This window comes from Perissodus microlepis, chromosome 7 (assembly GCF_051167445.1).
Source record: "Perissodus microlepis isolate ML-2025 ecotype Zambia chromosome 7, ASM5116744v1, whole genome shotgun sequence".
In the NCBI taxonomy this organism is placed as follows: Eukaryota; Metazoa; Chordata; class Actinopteri; order Cichliformes; family Cichlidae; genus Perissodus; species Perissodus microlepis.
In genome coordinates this window covers 6460009-6481942 of record NC_140467.1, presented here as the reverse complement: position 1 = coordinate 6481942, position 21934 = coordinate 6460009, and the positions used below count along the sequence as shown (strand labels likewise).

Below are 21934 nucleotides of genomic sequence, written 5' to 3'. Positions count from 1 at the left end.
CCCCGTACCTCGCCAGCTGACGTCAGTCAGACGCCTGGTTTTGTTTATTCTCCCTCTCTCCCCTCTGCTCTCTCTTTCTCTCTCACTCTCTCCTGCTCTCTCTTTCTCCTGCCGGGGCGGAGCTCAGTGTGGGCTCCCGCCCCTGGCCCACGCACCTGGGGATGATCAGCACACCTGCCGCTGATTAAGAATTAGAGTGCTACTTAAGATGGCGGACCTGCTCAACTCGTCGCTGGATTGTTGAGCCGTCAGCGTTAGTCGTCCTGCAATCTGCAAAGTTTAAGTCGTGAGTACTCCTGAACCTGGAGACTAACGGTTTATCTGTATGTGTGTAGATTCCCCCCTGGACCCATTCCCTGTACACTGTGACTGAGCGTGAGCCAGAGTGGTGGTGGAGAGAAGAGGAGCTATTGGTGTTTAAGAAAGCTGTGTGGAAATCTTCCCTTCCTGGACTCCTGCCCCTTTCACTCCCGGACCCTGGAACCCCAGCCCCTTTCCCCAAACACCTTTGTATATATATTTCACTGTGGAGAGCACTGTAAATAAATTCACTCTTGTTTGAAGGAGTTTGTGGTCTGCGCCTGAGTCTGCTTCACTAGTCGTGATAGAAAGTGTGCATGAGAATGTTAGGTAAAAAGCACTTACATTTCAAAAAATGAAATAAAAAAGATTGTGTGTGTGACTGGATGAATGAGGCTAGTAGCAGTAAGTGCTTTGAGTGCGCAATTAGTATAGAAAGGCACTATATAAGTACCAGCCCACATTCTTATAACTGGATTCAAGAAATGCTAAATAAAGAGGATCCAGTTAGCTAAAACCTTCTTTTGTATAGTGTAGGGGTTTCCACATTCACTTCAGCAGCAAATGGTATCAGATAGTAGACTTGTAGTCAAGACTGCCTAAACTGAGACCAAGACAAGACCAAGACCAGAGGGTATTGAGACCAAGACAAAACCAAGACCAAGTCGAGACGAGACCAAGACCGAGACAGAAAAGTCTTTAAACTGCATCCAGATGCTGCTTCGTTTACAGGTGTCAGGCATATTTATGTGTTTTTGCGATGCACTCGCACAGCCCTCCTCACCACTGTCTCACTCACTGAGAGGACAGACACACGCTCCACTTGACTGTCGCGTCTCTCACCCTCGGTGTTTTTCACATAATGATATTATCCTATATCCTCACATGTGATTGGCCACAATATGGAGGGATTGGAGCATAGCTGAGCCACTGTGTGAGAGCTGAGCACCGAAAAGGAAATCAAGTGAGGAGCCGGCTCTCGCTCCTCAAAACTTACATTTAACTACTGATTTTATCTACTGTTTTGTTTGTTTGTTTGTTAATTAGTTAGTTAGTTTGTTTTCTTGTTTTAATCAATTTTAAATCATGCTTTTTATTTGTTTTTGTTTCTAATGTCTCTGTAAAGCACTTTGAATCACCTTGTTGTTGAATTGTGCTATACAAATAAACTTGCCTTGCCTTGCCTTGCTCAATGGGAGTCGACTCTTCTGATTCACTACAAAGCAGTCTCTAAGCACGGCAGAAATTACTGAAAGATTTATTAGGCTGTGTTTTGCTTTTTGTTCAAATAAGAATGACTTCATATAGGAAAAAAAATATATATCACATATGCAGGACACCTTAAACTAGTTTTTTAATTAAGCAGCAAGGCAGAACAAAATCAGGGCTGCAAGACAAGAGGACTAAACCCCAATTCAACCAGACCCAGAACTGATCCGGAATTAAAACAGGACTACAACAGTTCAAAATCAGGACTACTTAGGACTTAACCAAGACAGAACCAGAATCAAAATTAGATGGCTCTTGTTCCATCTCTGTTCTGTCCTCATTCTCCTCTCCATCTCCCACTCTGTTCCTCTCTCTCCCTCTCTGTTCCTCTCTCTCCCTCTTTGTGCTGACAGTCAAGCCAAACACCAACATCATCAAATATACAGTGAAACCAGATATTTACATACTCTTCATATAGAAACACAAACACTTTTTTAATAGTAACATCAAATCAGACTAAATGTTCATTTTTTTAGCTTGATAAATATATAAAAAACATATTTGTTAAATTTAAGAGTAAAGAGAGACATTGTATGTATTTCTTAATTGCAAATGGCACCCAAATTGTAATCAAAATTGAGCCACACTTATGGAGGTCCACAATTCTTTTCCTGGTGTTTTGGTTGATATTTCTTGATTTTCCAATGTCAAAGAAGTGCCTTATATGCATCCACAGGTGTGCCACCAGTTTACTCAAATGGACTCTACTAGTCTAACCTATCAGAAGCTTCTTAAGCTCAGAATGGAATCGTCTGGAGTTTTCTTATTAATTAACAATAAACTTAGTGTATATGTACTCCTAAATTTGATGAAAGTGATAAAAAATAGACAGCTCTCTCTCTCTTTATTCTGACATTTAACTAATTCAAAAGATATTTCAATATTTATTTATCTAAAACAAAAAAGTTTACTCTAAATTGATGTTTAACAGTAAAAAAAATGTTTTTATGTTTTTTCCCTAAAGTGTATGTGTATGAGTTTTTTCTGTGAAAGAAGCCCCTTATGTCCATTGTTGTGTTCATCAGTACATAACTGAAACCGATTTAGAGTGCTTTGTTTAGCCGTGGAGGGTAACAACTAAAAATATGAAATAAACACACATGTAAGCTAAGACTCTTTAAAAAAACAGCATTGTTGTTCGGCTTTTCATTCCATTTGTTGATTCACTCGAAGAGCAAGTAACGTAATATGGGTCAAGTGATCAGTTTGATATCAATCTTTTGTGATACACCGTCATATTTACATTATTTGTACAGATTTGCTTTGGTACCTGGTCAAACTTAAGCCCTCCTCTGTCTGCCTGGCTGCGCTTCTCCTACAGCAAACTCGCAGGCGCTCACATACAGGGAGTGCAGAATTATTAGGCAAATGAGTATTTTGTCCACTTCATCCTCTGCATGCATGTTGTCTTACTCCAAGCTGTATAGGCTCGAAAGCCTACTACCAATTAAGCATATTAGGTGATGTGCATCTCTGTAATGAGAAGGGGTGTGGTCTAATGACATCAACACCCTATATCAGGTGTGCATAATTATTAGGCAACTTCCTTTCCTTTGGCAAAATGGGTCAAAAGAAGGACTTGACAGGCTCAGAAAAGTCAAAAATAGTGAGATATCTTGCAGAGGGATGCAGCAGTCTCAAAATTGCAAAGCTTCTGAAGCGTGATCATCGAACAATCAAGCGTTTCATTCAAAATAGTCAACAGGGTCGCAAGAAGCGTGTGGAAAAACCAAGGCGCAAAATAACTGCCCATGAACTGAGAAAAGTCAAGCGTGCAGCTGCCAAGATGCCACTTGCCACCAGTTTGGCCATATTTCAGAGCTGCAACATCACTGGAGTGCCCAAAAGCACAAGGTGTGCAATACTCAGAGACATGGCCAAGGTAAGAAAGGCTGAAAGACGACCACCACTGAACAAGACACACAAGCTGAAACGTCAAGACTGGGCCAAGAAATATCTCAAGACTGGTTTTTCTAAGGTTTTATGGACTGATGAAATGAGAGTGAGTCTTGATGGGCCAGATGGATGGGCCCATGGCTGGATTGGTAAAGGGCAGAGAGCTCCAGTCCAACTCAGACGCCAGCAAGGTGGAGGTGGAGTACTGGTTTGGGCTGGTATCATCAAAGATGAGCTTGTGGGGCCTTTTCGGGTTGAGGATGGAGTCAAGCTCAACTCCCAGTCCTACTGCCAGTTTCTGGAAGACACCTTCTTCAAGCAGTGGTACAGGAAGAAGTCTGCATCCTTCAAGAAAAACATGATTTTCATGCAGGACAATGCTCCATCACACGCGTCCAAGTACTCCACAGCGTGGCTGGCAAGAAAGGGTATAAAAGAAGAAAAACTAATGACATGGCCTCCTTGTTCACCTGATCTGAACCCCATTGAGAACCTGTGGTCCATCATCAAATGTGAGATTTACAAGGAGGGAAAACAGTACACCTCTCTGAACAGTGTCTGGGAGGCTGTGGTTGCTGCTGCACGCAATGTTGATGGTGAACAGATCAAAACACTGACAGAATCCATGGATGGCAGGCTTTTGAGTGTCCTTGCAAAGAAAGGTGGCTATATTGGTCGCTGATTTGTTTTTGTTTTGTCTTTGAATGTCAGAAATGTATATTTGTGAATGTGGAGATGTTATATTGGTTTCACTGGTAAAAATAAATAATTGAAATGGGTATATATTTGTTTTTTGTTAAGTTGCCTAATAATTCTGCACAGTAATAGTCACCTGCACACACAGATATCCCCCTAAAATAGCTAAAACTAAAAACAAACTAAAAACTACTTCCAGAAACATTCAGCTTTGATATTAATGAGTTTTTTGGGTTCATTGAGAACATGGTTGTTGTTCAATAATAAAATTATTCCTCAAAAATACAACTTGCCTAATAATTCTGCACTCCCTGTATGTGCTGTGCTCTAGTGATGGGTCGGTCGCGAACGAAATGGCTCTTAGAGCCGGCTCCTTGACGTGAACGACGCGAGCCGGCTCCTTATCACGAGCCATGTTTTTTTTTTTTTTTTTTCTTTCTCTCACCCTCTCTCTTGCACTTTTTTTCCACTTCACTCAGCATGCGAGCCTTGTGCTTTACGCTGGGAAGAGGGGGGAGGGGCGGTAGTTACACTCAGTAGCACAGGAACAGAGCGGGAGGGAGAGACAGAGAAAGAGAGCCAGGGACAACAACGTCACATTAGAAAGGTATAGTAATCATCCACAACTATTTTCAGTTGCAGATGATAAAGGATTCAGAAAGTTTATTCATGCAGGTCCATATGACAGAGAATATGTATCTTCTTTTTGTTTTCATATTATAATTTATATTTAATTGTGTTGTGGTTTGCAGTGTTTTGTGTTGTTTCACTTTAAATTTGAAAAAGGAAAAAGCTGAAAATTTAAATAGTTAAAAGTTGAAATGTGAATAGTTGATGATTTATTTATTACATTTTATGTGGAATGAATAAATAAAAGTATATTTACGGTGGCCCCTACAGACAAAGCACATACAAACTTCAAATCACGTACGAACACTGAAGCACGTACGAACACTGAAGCACGTACAAACTCCAAAACACGTAAAAACTCCAAAACACATAAAAACTCCAAAACACGTTAAAAACTCCAAAACACGTACAAACACGTACAAACTCCGAAGCACGTAAAAACTCAGAAGCACATAAAAACTCAAAACACGTACAAAAGACAACAGAAGTGCTCCAGGATGCTAGGGGCAGTGTTGAGCTTTTGTTACCTAGTGGCTACACAAGCCAGCAAGTACCAACGACCGGATTTGGTGTGTGGTAATAACAGGTAAATGAACATTTTTTTTTATTATTTGACTATATATGAATGCTTGTGTATAAATACACAAACAATACACATATGCTTTCATGCTTTCAATTGTGTAATTTAAGTGATCTAGGTAGCTCTGTTTTGGAAGTTCAGTTCATGCTAGAAATGTGTTTTGGAGTTTGTATGTGCTTTTTGGAGTTTGTACGTGTTTTGTCTCTAGGGGCCACCGCATATATTTATATATAAACATATATAAATAAAACCACTTTTTTTTTTACATTAGTAATTCCTTTTGTGCATAATTTTATATTATTGTTAATAATAAATAAATGAAAGCAACAAAACAACCTGAAGAGCCGGTTCGGAGCCAAAAGAGCCGGCTCTTTTTAGTGAGCCGAACCGAAAGAGCCGGTTCTCTAAAAAGAGCCGGAAATCCCATCACTACTGTGCTCAGTCGCGTAGTGCCTGAGCTCGGATTATACCAAAATTAGGGGGAATCTACGACTGTGCGCTATGTGCTTCGAATATTGTGTGTAGTTTTTGTTTTATACAGTTGTCAGTCAGGCATCTAACTATGAAACAAATTACACTCCAGAAGACCCCAGGCTTCTGATAAAATGACCCGAGCTTAAGCCCAGTAAGCCACCCCCCCGCCCCGCCCCGCCAATGGTTGACTCCAAATTTCCCGAACACTATGTCAATCTGAGAAAGCAAGACCGAGGGATCCGAGACCAAGACAAGACCAAGACCGAGGGATCCGAGACCAAGACAAGACCAAGACCAAAGTCCGTCGAGACCAAGACAAGACCAAGACCACGTAAAAGTCTCGAGACATCCAACTCTATCAGATAGAAGGAAACACAAAGGATAGATAGATTGATGATATGTATGTTAAATACTACTTGTCTTTCTTTATCTGGTATTATATATTTTAATCGGAATTTTATGAGATTAATTTGTGTCTTCTGTCAAAGTCTCAAAGAAAGATGAATTGGTATGTCTGGTTTAAAATGTTTTAAAGTGTCCCAGTTTGTAAGCATGGCACATTTTCTCCAACGTTCTTACTTCAGAGTCAGGGTCTTCTGACTCAACAAAAATGAGAAAGAAAAGGGTGAGATGGCACAAAGGTCTATTATATGTTAAAACACCACAACAATATTTCATTTAAAACTGACAATTAAGATCATACATAACCAGATTTCCACCATACACTCATTAAATACTTGTTAGTTCCATGTCTGCTTCAGTGTAAGTCTTCATATGCCATGTCTTACTACTTGGGCTGTTTCTGTTTGTTATTTTTTATAGTGCTTATTATTAATTAATTGCTGTCATGTGTTCTACCCATGCTTTTGGCTTCCTCAGAAAAATCTGTGTATCAAACATCGTTAAAACACTACAATATAAATCTGAAAAAAAAAATCACCTGTTCTAGTATCACGAATTAAATTCATAAAAAGAGCTAGAGCTTTACTTCTGTGTAATTTCATGCCTTTGGGGGGAGCAAAAGCCTTTGATCTGGACATTCATCATCCAAATACATTTTGTTCCTGCATTGAGCTTTAGATTAATGAATTGGCACAGTTAGGAGGATTTTTCCCTCTTAAGACCTGACCTTCAAATATGTGCTTGCCAGTTGCAGCAAGCTCACTTTTATAAAACAGGAGTCTATAAAAGTAGGTTGTTTGTAATTTAGAGATGTAATTTATATGTACAAATTTAGAGCGTTTAGTGATAAACTGAACAATGCAATGATAAGCACCCCTATTAGTCAACAAGCAGAACATTAGAAAATGCAGCAAAATTAAAAAATATCAAATGGAGATTAATATGTGATTTGTTAGCTGTGGTGAGAATACAAGAATGGGCCTTTAATGAGGAAAGATCATGTTTAAAGTGCAGGCCAGATGTTTTTCTCAGCAAAAGCAGAGATCAAAACTAAGGTAAAAGTATGATTTTCATAAGCTCTACCAAGTCAGGTAGCCAGGAGTGTTAAAGCAGTATTATGCAGTCACTCGTATTAACTACTATTATATGGTAACTGCCTGTTACTTTAATGCATTGCTTTACTTACCCAGCAAATAGCCTTGCAAGAGGAACATTCTGTCCCTGGCCAAAAATGATTGTGGTTTGACAAGCAAGGCAGCAATGTGTTTTTGAAGCAGATGGCCTACAGGGCTCCTTTCTCTATTAGTATGTTGGGTATGTTAGCTTAGTGGAATAAAATTAAATGGCTGACAGCACGAGGCTGTTTCATTACACCTCACTTTGAAAACTACTTTTCATTTTCTCTTTCCACATCCTTGAATTTATTTATTTTAACCACCAAGGCGCTGGAAAGATTTTAAGAGATGTTGGTCCATACTGTTGTGATAGCATCACACAGCTCCTGCAGATTTTATTTAAATGTCCTGTTCTGGGACATCCCAAAGCTGCTGCTCTATTGCAGCGGTCCCCAACCGAGTCGTTTGGTACCAGGCCACAAGAGTTGAGGCTCCGGTTTCCCTGGGTCTTTTCCCATGTTGTAGTTGTGTGTTTTATTTTGAAAGAAATGTTTACGCTCTACCATAGCGACCAGAAAGCATTAAGGGGCAGAGAGGAGGATGTTACTCAATGTTGTTGGCGCATTTCAGGAGGACGCTGCTAATAAAGTTACACAATTACACAGTGAATTATTATTATATTTACAAAATACCACAGTTTTTGTCTTGGTTGTATCATTTATTTTGTTGTATTTATCCGCGACACCTGAAAGGCCGGTCTGTGAAAATATTGTCTGACATTAAACCGGTCCATGGCGCAAAAAAGATTAGCAAGATAATCTAAATGATTGAGATTTTTTGACTAGGCCATTGTATTCAGTAAACTCATTGTGATGTTGAGGAAACCAATGATTTGAGCTTCATAACATTGTGTGTTATCCTGCTGGAAGAAGCCATCAGAATATGGGTATGCTGTGGTCATAAAGAGGTTGACATAGTCAGCAACGATGTTGATGTTTACTGTGGTGTTTAAAGTTCTACTGAACCCAAAGTATGCCCAGAAAATATCCCACACATAATGACTCTGCTGCTTCCACCCTTAACCGTTCATAGGTGAGATTAAATCATGCGTTCATACCGTTTTTGCCTAATTTTAACCCTACCATCTGAATGTTGCTGGAGACCAGCCAAGAATTTTCCTGTGTGAGCCTGTGCAAACTGTAGCATCAGTTTCCCCATTCCTAGCTGACAAGAGTGATAACTCTGCTACTGCTAGTGTTGCAGCTAATCTGCTTGATGGGTAGGTCATCTATGAATCGGAAGGTTGGCTGGCTGCTCCAGTCTGCATGCCAAAGTATCCTTGAGGAGGGTATTAAACCCCAAGCTGCATGAATGTTGGATAGAAAAGCAGTTAGGCATAAAAAAGTGCTTATGAGAATGGTTGTTGAGGCATGTTGTATATAGTGCTTTGACTGCTCTAGTAGAGTAGAAAAGCACTATATAAGAACTACTTGATTATTATTTGCCATCTGCTTCAGGTTTCATTTTGAAAGAAGCTCTTCTGCATACCTTGGCTGGTAATTATTTTAGGTTACTCCCTATTAGCTCAAAGCTGTCTGGTCATTCTCCTCTGACCACTGACATTAGCAAGATGTTTTTCACCTAGACAACTGACACTCATTGGATAGATCATCTTTTTCAGGACATTCTCTATAAAACCCTAGAAATGGTTGTGCACAAAAATCCCAGAAGATCTGTTAGCCCATCTGGCAACAAACACTATGCCACATTCTAAGTTTCTTAAATGACTTTCTCCATTCTGATGTTTGAAGTGTAGCAGGTGGCGATAATCTTGTCATGTAAATATAGTTGCTGCCATGTGATTGTCTGATTAGGTATTTCCAATAACCAAGGTGTATGCATGTAACTAAAAGACGAAGGTATAGTATCATCAGTAAATGTGAAGAATAAAAGAAAAAGTTCAATTATTTTTCATAAAAGCTTGACTCTGGTGACAAACATCCCCAAAACTGATAGTTGCCCCTGAGGGCTGTAAGCAGACAAGTCAGTGAGTTGGTCAGTAATGCAAAACATAACCACTTGCTATAATACCATACAACCAATAGCAAATTGCTTTTTTTCCCCCCAAAACTACAAAATTTATAACAGAAAATCATGTTATTAATTATTTATTTAATTTTTATATTGTATGTAATGTATATGACAGAATAAAGGAGCTAGCTGCAAACTTTCAAACACATAATAATAATAATACAATTATCAATTGATTTTAAGTGTGATATAGATGACCAACAACTTTTTAATTTTACTCCCTACATTTTAAAACACATTGCTGTAGCTTCTACGCCTCACATTTTTGAGAACAGACTCATTACTTTAGGTTCATGTATCGTTTATACTCTAGGGTTAAATTAAGCTGAAGGAGTGCAGGTGTCCGCAAGTTGTAGTTGCAGTAATTCAGAATCTAGGTAGCGTGATAGAAGAGGAGTGTCACAGATTAGTAGGCAGAGGACTCACTCGCAGGACTCTGAAGTTTAGGGAGAAGGTGAGGGTTTATTTGCAATGTGACACCAAGTGAGAATATATACATATATACAGTGGAACAGATAACACGGGGCTCCAGGGAGTAGGCCGGGGTCCGAAGGGAAGGTCCAAGACGGGGGTACACACACGCTCTTCTTCCACTTGATCCGTAACTCACTCCAAATGTCCACACCAAAAAGCCCACGCTCACTCACACACATCCACAGAAATCCAGCCGGCAGGGAAGACGGGCAGGGAGTCTAGAAGGCCTGAACACAGAGAAAAAAAAAATGTCAGGAGGAAACTCTAGGAGATCAAAGGAACACTTTCATAGACTAGGCTACACTGACGCTAGGTAGTGTGACGATCCAGCGAGGAAGCAGCCTCTCTTGCCATCTTAAGTAGTCTGCCAGGATCAGTGTGAATGAGCCACAGGTGCGTGTTCAGGGCGGGTTCAGAGGCGGGGAATCAAGGTCCAGTTCCGCCCTGGTGGGAGAGGCTAAGACAGAAAATACACACCACGACCTCACCAGATGTTGAGAACCATGACAAAGAGGAAGCATGAAGAGAGCAATGTTTTGTTTTGGGTTTTTTTGGTTATTTTAAGTGGCAGGTAATTTCAAATTCAATGTTTCTAGCAGCTCAACAAACATCAGCAAACACACAAACTGTTTGTGTGCAGTTTGTCACATAGTGTGTTGTTAGCTAAAGGTTCAGATGCTGTATTTCACAGGGAGAGAAAAGAGTATGAGATAAATTCACTTAGTTAAAAATGTAAGACAAGACAGGACATGTTGAGAAGAGAAGTTAGATTTAAAGGTAAGGATGCTCAGTGATGCCTGATACACTTTAAAAAATGTAAACCTTAAATGTGATGTGATGTCATAATTTTAATCATATATTAGATATTCCTGCAAAAACAAACTAAGGTATACTAACTTTGTGTTATTCAAATGTCACGCGAAAATACTTTGTAGTTAGTATGGGATGCAAAGGTTAGCTTGTAGACTGTATACAGTCTAATATAAAGACAGTATACAGTATTGTGGCAGTGTAGAGGATGGTATCAGCCAAAAAAGATGTGAAAAATCTGCCGACATCTTGAATTCATTTGTGCAAATCTACAAAGAGGAGCGGGTCAGCTGATCATATCATGTATACCAAGAAAACCTACTCATATAAAAATGATTGTGACTTGTGATTATTGTGCATAGCTATCTTTTGACATGCTAAAGAGGGTCAGTCATTCAGTGCATCCTACTATCACAGTTTCCACGGGAACACAGACGGAGAATACTGCATCAGGCAACACCACCTCCTGTGATCACCCACACAGAAAGAAGCTTTACCATTATTCCATCTGTGGTTAATGCATATATATGGTTTTAAGAGAAAAAAGAGAGAAAGGCAGAGAGAATGAGTGTGGCTGGTCACATGGCAGGTCACCTGTGTTTGCTGTACTGTATATGCAACTGGGCAGTTGGTTTGCTGCATTGTTAGTTAGATGAAGCATAGTAAACCCACTGTTCTGAAATAATTTTGTCATAATGGCTGTCGGTTTGCTTTAGTTTCTCTCTTTCCTCCAAGTCAATTATCCTCCATGCACTTTTCTCCCATTTGGGTGAAGCTTTGGATTTCACGTTCTTCAGCTGTGCACACCTAATTATCATCTTCTTTGTCAATGTCAGTAAAAGAAGACCAGCTGTGTCATGCAGGCTCTCCCAGATAACCTGGTAAACAGGCCAAACCTAGGGTGCATTCAAAAAAGTATCTCCTATTCCTGGCCTCATCGAGGTCAATGAAGAGTGGGTAGGAGTATTGCTAAGGACTTTAGAAGGACCATGCGCTCAGAATTGGAACAGCATTACATCAGAATCAGAATCAGAATCAGAATACTTTATTAATCCCTGGGGGAAATTATTTGTCTCTCCTTAACATTTGTCTCTCCTTAACAATGTGACACCAGCTGTCCACCCTGCTGAAACTACAGTCATTACATTACAATCAACAACAGAAGATGGACTACAAAACGTGCATATTACTTTGCCACGATGTGTTCTAACCCCATTGTTTTACAGAGGACACATAAACGAGAAGAGTCTGTGAAAAATATTTCTTCATTACAAATGATGGAATTTGATAAAAAAAAGAAGGAACTTTTAGGGCCAGTTTTACTAATGTCAGCAGCCGAAAACCTTCTTTTGACATAAAAAAGATTACTGGATTTATTAAAGAGGCTCAGTGTCAGTTTGTGACTGACAGTTGTGAACAGGAGTATTTTTACAGTTGGCCTTATGCTATATATATTTCAGTAGAACTTTAAGCAGAAGAATATTGAGATGAGTCACACAAATGTGAATTACAAAATCAGTGGAACACAATTTACTGCAAATTGCAAAAACTAATGTTGAAAAAAGCACAGATTATCCCTGCTGCGGTTGTGACAGTCGGTACAAGGAGAATTTATTTTCAGGAGAGAGATGTTGTCAGAATGTGTTTGTAATTGGCAAGTTATTTCAGTGCTAAAACTTTGGCTCTGTCATAAAACTCTTCATTTAGTCCTCATGCTGTGTGTTTAGAGACGAGCCTCACTTATTGTTCCTCAGCAACACTGTTTTCATGAAACAGAGCAGAAATGAACTGAAATGAGCTTCTTTTTCTCAGCAATTTGCACAATGCAAGCAACTTCTCTCTGTTGAATCTGTAACAAATAAAAGTTAGTGTGTTAGTTAATGCCTGAATATTCCAATGTTCTATTAACATTAAAAACTGATGCGCATATACATGCATTATTGTACCATGCATACATGGTACAATAACATAGTAACTGGGATGGCTTGTGATCTGAAAGTAAACAATGTTTTTTGTCCTTCTGCATATTCAGCTGTTCTATAGAGACTTCAGGTTTATATAGAGAACACCCCAACAACAAATATATGGACACTTTGTTACTGATTAGTAGTTCATTCTATAAAATTTATGTGCTACAGTCTAGAAAAGTCTGTAGCATAACATGTCTCACATATACAGACATTGTGACTAAAACACTACAGCCACCAGTATGTCTCAGTTATCATGTAATGACTGTAATATTTAGTGAACAGAAATGTCCCATCTGGATAACATTTGTACACAAACATAAAGGGAATGACTGGAGAAAATGCCAGTTTATTTGTCATGGCAATTTCCATACTGGCAAGAGGAGTTGGGTGGTGCTAAGCTTTGGGGGATCTTAAAGACACAGAAAATGAAGCAGCTTGTTTTGAATTGTGGAAACACCCAGGGACTGCATCAGGATCCAGAATAAAATATTGTCATTATTATTATTTTTTTATGCTGTGAATCATGAACAACTACTCGTGTAGAGTCCAAGAATATAAATACTGAGCTGAAAATGAGCATAATAGGTCCTCTTTAAACATTTCTTGTAGTGACATATTTTTCTTCACAGTTTTATATGAATGCTGACATATTACATTATAAAAAAAACAAAACAAACAAAAAACAAACAAAAAAATGCCAGTAACATACCAAGCAATGCACTGGCAGAAAGCATCCATTAATTCATCTGAGCCTTAGGAACAGAATAAATAAGAAAATGAGAAGTTTAATGGTGCATTAGTAAGGAGCCAGTGGAAAAGGCCCTGGGTTATGTTTTCAATAGGCAACCATTATGAAAACCAACTTATCACACACTTTCCAGAGAAGATCACTTGGCACTTCAATTGTAATGGTTCCTCAAGAAGAAGACTTTGGGCTTTAGCTTGTTACTGATAAGAAAGTTCCACAGAAGTGGAAAGGTTGTATATTCAACCTTTAAAATAAATGAAAAGTATCCATCCATCCATCTTCATCCGCTTTATCCAGGGCCGGATCGTGGGGGCAGCAGCCTAAGCAGAGAAGCCCAGACCTCCCTCTCCCCAGCCACCTCCTCCAGCTTATCAGGGGGAACACCAAGGTGTTCCCAGGCCAGCCGAGAGATATAATCTCTCCAGTGTGTCCTGGGTCTGCCCCGGGGCCTCCTCCCGGTGGGACCACCACCACCTCAGCTGGCTCCTTTCGATGTGGAGGAGCAGCGGCTCTACTCTGAGCCCCTCCCGGATGGCCGAACTTCTCACCCTATCTCTAAGGGAGAGGCCAGGCACCCTTCGGAGGAAGCTCATTTCCACTGCTTGTATCCGCGATCTCGTTCTTTCGGTCACTACCCACAGCTCGTGACCATAGGTGAGGGTAGGGACGTAGATCGACCGGTAAATCGAGAGCTTCGCTTTTACACTCAGCTCCCTCTTCAACACGACGGACCGGTGCAGTGTCCGCATCACTGCAGCCGCCGCACCAATCCGTCTGTCGATCTCCGGCTCCCTTCTCCCATCACTCACGAACAAGACCCTGAGATACTTGAACTCCTCCACTTGGGGCAGGAACTCATCCCCGACCCGGAGTGGGCACTCCACCCTTTTCCGGCTGAGAACCATGGCCTCAGATTTGGAGGTGCTGATCCTCATTCCCGCTGCTTCACACTCGGCTGCGAACCGTTCCAGTGCGAGCTGGAGGCCTTCACCCGATGAAGCCAACAGAACCACATCATCCGCGAAAAGCAGACTCATAAATAAAAAGTAAATAAATTAAAATATGTTATTTGTGAGAATAATGCAACAACCACATTTTCACTTTGGGGTAAAAACATGTTTTGGAACAATTCCATTTAGCAGTTTCCAATTATGATTACAGATTTATTTTAAAGGTTCAGATTGATAGTTTTCATGCAGTTCAGTTGCTTATTTCTCATATATTAATTTAAATAGATTTGGATTTCCACAGGACACAGACGTTTTCATTTTTCTATTAAGTTTGACTGACACTGCCAGCAAACTATATTTACACTTGAATGCTACATTAAATCAAAACTCCTGCTTGGACAAGCAAAATTCAGTTTGTTTTTCATGTGTGCCTCATACAATACATAAAAAACTGTTAGTGGGGCATTTGAATGTTATATGTCAACTATCTGTAAATTTTAGTAAAACATTATAGTTTCTCTAAATGTATTTAACACCCCCCTTCTGTTTCTATTGAGTGGCAGTTGGAAGTCTTGGGTGCAAATATTTTTAATGACATTATGCCATTACTCGCATTATGTAAATTCTTCAATTATTGTGAATCTTCATTTATTAAAATGCATTTTCTTTGGTTACCATTCATTTTTTTGTCTGCTTTTTTGACTGCCAGTTTGTGGTTCCTTTACTCATACCTGTCTGGAATCTATTGTGCTATTTATATCTTAGAATCAAAAAACATTCTTCTAAGTTATCGTTTGTTTTTACGGCCACATTTCAGTTGGGCCTGATCCTTACCATGGAAGTTTGGGGTTGAATCTAGCCCAGGTCCTTCACTGTAATCAATTAGCGGCATCTTCTCTACATATCCAAAAATAGCAAGCAAGAGTCTGATGCATTTATTTTTTTATTTTATTTTATTTTTTTTTAAATAACATTGAATGTTCTTGTTCTCAGCAAAACTGCTCGAAAGACCCAGCTTGATGTTGTAGCTATTTCATTTGTTAACAACTTATGACTATTAGTTTTCACTTCCTCGTATGACTTTCCATTAGTCATATCAAGATTCAGAATCTGACTTTACTTGGCTGATTATCAACTGGAACAATGTCCCGTGGATGCAGATAATGGAGAATTTAATTAGAAAAATACAATCATCGTGTTTGCCTTGTGCTTTGCTTTAGATAAGATATTTTTTCACTAATATGGTTTTATTAGTTCTCCATTTGCTTAGTTTGTAATGTTAAGCTACTACGTAATCCAGTGCCAAATAAATGATATAAATTTAATTATCAGTCCTGTTTATGTAGCATGCAAGCTAGTACCATGGCTGAGAACTAACTAGGACTAACGAACACTGATATTTACCAAAAGTTTGTTTGCTTTGTCTTTGAAATTCCTTTTTTCCCTCAGAAATTACTGACAGGATGTGAGAAATTTTAGATATGATTTTGTATATTTAGCCCTGTGAGTTTTTCCTGGACAACTATGTATGTATAGTTTTTTTTTTTCAGATGAAGAAAAAAGGTAAATATTCACATCAACTATGATATCTGTAATAAATACAGAGGTTGAAAACAAGGATCAGACAATACAGAAAAACAACAATAGTTTATTTGAACCATATTTTGTGTATGAACTACAAACTGGTCTCTATAATCGATCTCCGTATCTTTTAAAGGTCATGAAAGAATGCTTACATGAAAATCGATCTCTTATTCTTTTACAACATATTTATCTTTTTTTTTTTTTTTTTTTTTCACTTTTCGAACAGGTTGTTGGCACATGTAAAATCAAAATTTAAAAATTTTTGTTTTTGTTATATTTTATTCTCAAAATGTATTTTATATAAATCTACCACTAGAACAGCATTCCTTCTCAGAAAAAGAAAAGGATGTGAAAAAAAGGAATATTGACAAAAATATTTTAGATATCTTACACACATGAGACAGCTTGACTAAAATGCAACAAAGTTACCATTGAAATTTTCAGACAGTTTACCTCCAACTAAAGGCAGAAGGGAAAGATGGTTACACTCTCAACATAAACTGAGGAGAATCGCGATCCCCTGCCTGCCAGTATGAACTGAAACAGAGAATGACACACACACATACACACACACACACACACACACGCACACACACACACACACACACACACACGCACAATATGGTTTACAAATGTGCCAGTCTCCACATAAGGGCAATTATGGGATGAATCCCGTCCTGTTGTTGAAAAAAAAAATTAAGGGGAATCATTCATTAAATCTGGACTAATATTACCCGGTGACCTCATTTTATTTAGGAATCTACAGTATTCCCCACGTCTGTGCTGTACACAGCACATCAGAACTTCTGATTTCAGAACGTCTTGGTTATCAAAACACCTTGAAACACTACATGCAGTAACCACTTGCATCTCAAATGGTGCTCATCTTAAACTTCCATAATTCCTTATCTGGCAGAGAAAAAAAGCTGTGAAAATAAACTTACTTTAATAGAATTAATATTCTTAAATATACTCTGCATTATAGGGTGTGTGTGTGTGTGTGTGTGTGTGTTTGTGTGGAGTGCTGGAGTGCATGTGTGTGTTTTTTTTACACTACAGATTATGAATTAATTAAAATATATAATCTGTGCAACTGTAATACATATATCAGGTATCCCAGGTAATAAAAACTCTGTGTGAATCAAGCATAGATCATATTGTTCTGAGGCAAACTAACACTGTATCTCATTTAATCTCCATACTCTATGCATTAAGCTAAGGGGTGCAGCATTTTATTCTTTTTTTCAATTTAAGCTAAAATCTGTATTGGCTGTAAAAGGTTTGCACTTATGTCCGGTTAAAGCCGTTTTGTTAATTTGCCTTTATTCATAGTGACACATAACCACTTGAATGAGAGTGAATTCTTTTAAAACTTTAAAACTTCTGTAAAAACTGGTTTATTTTGCTTGGCTTTGTGGATGTTTTGAATGAGGCTTGTATAGTATACAAACTTGTATAGTAGACAGTGGTTTTTTTTTGTTTGATTGTTTTTTAACCTGTGGTAGCCCATGTGTTTGTGAAACAGGTGGTGTAACGTGTGGACCTATAGACATTGCTGCTTGTTATCTTGACAGGAAAACTGTGTTTTTTGCTATATTTTCTGTAAAATATGTAAATGATTTTGAAGAAAAGCCCACAGAAAATCTTTCACTTCTTAAATCATTATTCTGAATAGCTTTCAGAACTTAAAACACCTATTGCCACCATTCATCTAAAAGTGACCACAGCAGTGGACTGTTTTCAAATTTTTTTCCAGACATGTTTTGAACTAATAGAGGACAAATGTTTCAAATTCTCAGTGGAGTACCAGCTTTTACTTAAATGATATGCATGGTGAATCCACAGAAAGCACATGACATCATCTGTAATAGAGGCATTCCTTTCTGGATTGCATTACTGCAAGTGTAAAAAAAAAAAAAAAAAAAAAAAAACCCAAACCGAATTAAGAATTTGAGTGGCCTAACTTTTTTTTGCAAATTTTTCTGTTGAATAAAAACCACAGTCAACTTGCTAAAAATAAACCTGTGCCATCTCAAATGTCTGCATAACCACTGCATTTATGGTGCTTGGCACCATTCATTACATTTGGGACTTTGAAATGCTTTCCAGGGTATGGATGGCAGCAGAGCTGTGCCCATCCAAAGCCCACGGGCACATCAATTAAAATGTAAATTGTGTTGTCACTAACGATGGAGAGAGTCAGGTGCAACCCAAACATCTGGTTGATGCCCGATCCCACACATTCACCCCATAAGCCTCTTGCAGCTAAGCCTTGCCACTCAGGGACAAGTTTTGTGGTTGGCGGGAGCAGGGTGTGAATCTGGGACTGCCAGGCACTGCCCATGTGGAAATATGGCACAAAGATGACAGGCAATGTGCTCAGACAGCTGTATAAAGGGTTTAAGCTCTTTCTTCCGCTCATCAGTCTACTTCTGACAGCACTCTTGCAGTACTGCAGATGAGGTAAGGGGTCCCAGCATGAAAATGGGGCTTCAAAGCAATCATCTTCATATGCAACACTACACAGCACTGCAAGGTAAAGGTGAAACCATGATACACTGGAAATATTCTGAGGCAGTGGGTGTTTGCCAGAATTTGAGGTCATGTACATCTGTACAGGCATTATTCCCATCCTCTCCAGTCATAATTATGTTCTTTCTAAAGTACGTGTTAATGCTGCTTCTGTAGCATGACCTTCAGAATTTCAATGGTTCTTAATGCAATTTATTATATGCTTTCTATAATAATGAGATTTGTCAAGACAAATTTGAGATCAGGGATCATTTTAAATTTTACATATACAATAGAAACACAAAGACATATAGATCAACAGTATTTAATTTAACAAAACTGTCCTTCTAGCAGTGAGCTTCAACTTTTACAGTAGCAGAAATGGATGCATTTCCCTCTTTTCAGGTCCTCAGCCTATTGATGACAGCGCAGAGTGCCTAATGTATGTGACAGATAATTAAACGGTGAATAATGATCAGATTCCATCACTGACAGTTCTGTCACTCACTCCAAAATGATGAACAAGTGTTTAATTCATCTCAGTTAGAGATGGTCACAAAAGATTTCATCAATTAATCCACAGCTGAGAAAATCACTAATGTGCTCTAGGATTCTTTGACAAATGGGGAAAATGAGGTTACCGTGTCATCTGATCGAAAATCGGCAGCTATACCAAAAAGAAAGAACAATAAAGGAACAATACTTTGTTTCATGTTTTTTGACACATCTTTGAAAGAAGTTGAAAGTATATTAGTAAACCAATTTTGTGATATGCGAGGAAAAAAGAAGAAAAAAACCCACATGAATTAAGTGTTGAAAAAATAATTGCAGAATACAGTTTTTGTGATTTAACCACAACATTTTTTTCTTAAATAAATAACTTCTGCTTTGTAAAGACACTTTTTGAAACAGTAGACATACTCTAATTCCCAAAGTCACTGAATTAACATTGCTAGTTGCTGATTTGCCAAACACAAGTCTGTTATTCCGAGCGTCAGCCGCAGTCCTCGCAACCAAAGGTCAGTAATGTTCTGTCAATAATGCCTGTAAGTAATTTCATCAGTTTTAAAATGTCTCACAAAAGTATTAGATTTGGGTCTCTTGTACATTGTCTTTTGAGCTGGCCCGGATTAGCAAAGGTTCGTGCGCTGAGCTGTGTATAGAATTGATTGTGGAGGCATGGTTGTATGCAGTCTTATAGGTGTTATAGTGGTTGAGGTGCTCGTGCTCAAGAGGAGGCAGAGTAAGGTGGCCCTCCATGCCTGGGCCTCCTGTTACACAATCCTCGTCCACATTGATGATCTCAATAGTGCGTGTGGGTGCATGGTGATTCTGCTGGTGGTGTTGTTTGCGCATCTTATAGAAGATAATAAGCATGACAGCTGCCATGAGTGTGATTGCAACAAAGCAGCCAATGATGATCTTGGTTGTCTTCATTACCTCATCCAAGCCATTCTGCAATCCCTCACCACCCACCTCTGTGACGGGAATTGTATAAGTCTTCTCTGTGGCACGTGTGGAGAGTGCGGTTCGGACAGTGGTGGTTGTTGTAGAGGTTGGTGAGATAGACTCCCATGTACCAGCAGAGGGTGTGGGGCCAACCTTCTGTTGGACAGTAGTGGTGAAGCCTTCATTATGCGGGGTTTCTATTGTCTCCACTGTCACTGTAGTAAAGTAGCTGAAACTGCTTTCCGTAGAGGAAACATTGAGTGTGGCAGACGCTGTTGTGTTACCTGCAGAATTACTCACCATGCACGTATATGTACCTGTGTCCTGCATGGTAACATTGGTAAAGTTCAGTGTGCCATCATTCAGCACAGAGATTCTGACCTTGTATGCACCGTGTGTCATGATGGAACCATTGGGTGTAATCCAGCTCACTGAGGTTAAAGAGCTGGCTCTGCATTTCAACTCTGCAGCACTTCCCTCTGTTACATTTAGGTCTGTGGGAGGCTCCACAATAACAGGAGCATAACAGTGAAAGTAATTCTGGTCCAGCTCACCAATGTAGCGTCCCTTATGGTGAGGAGGTGAACTGCAGCGGGCACAGCAGCTGGTGTTTGCAGGTACCATCTCCTTAAGCCACCAGCTTAGCCAGAGGATGTCACAGTTACAATTCCAAGGGTTGTGGTGTAAGTGCACTCTCTCCAGGTGATGTAGAGGAGTGAATAGATCATGGGGCAAGAGGGTAAGGTTATTGTGGGCCAGATTGAGTTCCACAAGTGATTGCAGGTCATCAAAAGCATTCCTTTCTATGGTCTGGATCTGGGCATGCATCATCCACAGCTTTTGTAAGTGTATAAGCCCTTTAAATGAACCAGGCCGGATGACAGATAGCTGATTTCCTGACATTTCCAGTTCATCCAGCTTCACTAGGGGAATAAGATTGGGAATTTCCTTCAGATTGCACATTCCCAGATTTAAGTAGCGCAGATTGCTCAGCCCTTCAAAGGCCCCATCAGATATGTAGTTGAGCCGTTTGAGCTCCCCAAGGTCCAGCCTTCGTAATGAGGGCACTCTGTTGAAAGCATAGGAGGTAATGCTCTCTATGGGGTTATTCCTTAGCCAAAGCTCTTTTAGTTTGGACAAGTACTCAAAAGCCCCGTTTGGGATGGTGGTGAGGCGGTTATCAAATAGCTCCAAGGTATTGAGGCTGGCCAGTCCATTGAAGGCCCCAAGCTCAATTTTGCGTATGTGGTTTTTGCTCAGCTGTAGAATCTCTAGATGTCTTAGGTGTTTGAAGCTGTCCACTTTTATGACTTGAATAAGATTTTCTTGCAGATTCAGGTAGCGTGTGTTGGTAGAGATGCCATCAGGAACATCCCGCAAGCCTCTGCGGGTGCAGATGACTTTGCTGAACTGGTTACTGCACGAACAGACAGAGGGACACGTCTGAGCGCGAACCAGTCCTGCCACCACCAGCAGCTGGAGGGCCAGGAGCAGAACAAACAAAGGGTCGGACAAGGCCCGGTTCCACCTAGGACCTCGCATCATCTGCTGCTGCTGAGAGGAGGTCATCTTGTTTAACATTCATAATTCATTGACTGGTCTTTCACTCTCTTAAAAGAGGATTTTGGCCCACTGGAATGAAATGAGAAAGAGAAAAGAGAAGACACCCATTAGGTAAGTGTGTGAACAAGTCTAATGCATGCTAAAGTTTATCCCATGCCATTTCGAATTATTAGCACAAGGATAGCCTTAAAAAAGGTATACTGTCTTGTAGCAACCATTAACCACATCCACACACAAACTGGGAACTTATATAGAAATGCGTTTTCAGGCACAATGTCCTTGTATCTCAGTCACATAATCCAAATTCCTGAAAAAACAAATGATTTCTGTGCTGTTTGTTTGCAGAAGAAGGGAACGAGTGAAAAAAAGTGAAAAAACCAGCCATGACTGCTGCGTTGTGATTTATATTTCAGTGTGGAGGA

At 39.5% G+C, this 21934-nt stretch overlaps 1 protein-coding gene across 3 annotated transcripts in view; it reads right to left on the bottom strand.

The window, feature by feature from the left end:
• Positions 1-16037: 16037 nt before the first annotated feature.
• LOC146382395 (leucine-rich repeat-containing protein 4C-like) overlaps positions 16038-21934 on the bottom strand; it is a 142103-nt gene continuing 136206 nt past the window's right edge. For all 3 annotated transcript variants that reach the window (XM_084933010.1, XM_084933009.1, XM_084933011.1), the window contains exon 3: positions 16038-21581. In XM_084933010.1, the coding sequence (XP_084789136.1) occupies positions 19587-21530 (1944 nt within the window). In that variant the 5' untranslated portion in view covers positions 21531-21581 and the 3' untranslated portion in view covers positions 16038-19586. The remainder of the gene's footprint in view (positions 21582-21934) is intronic.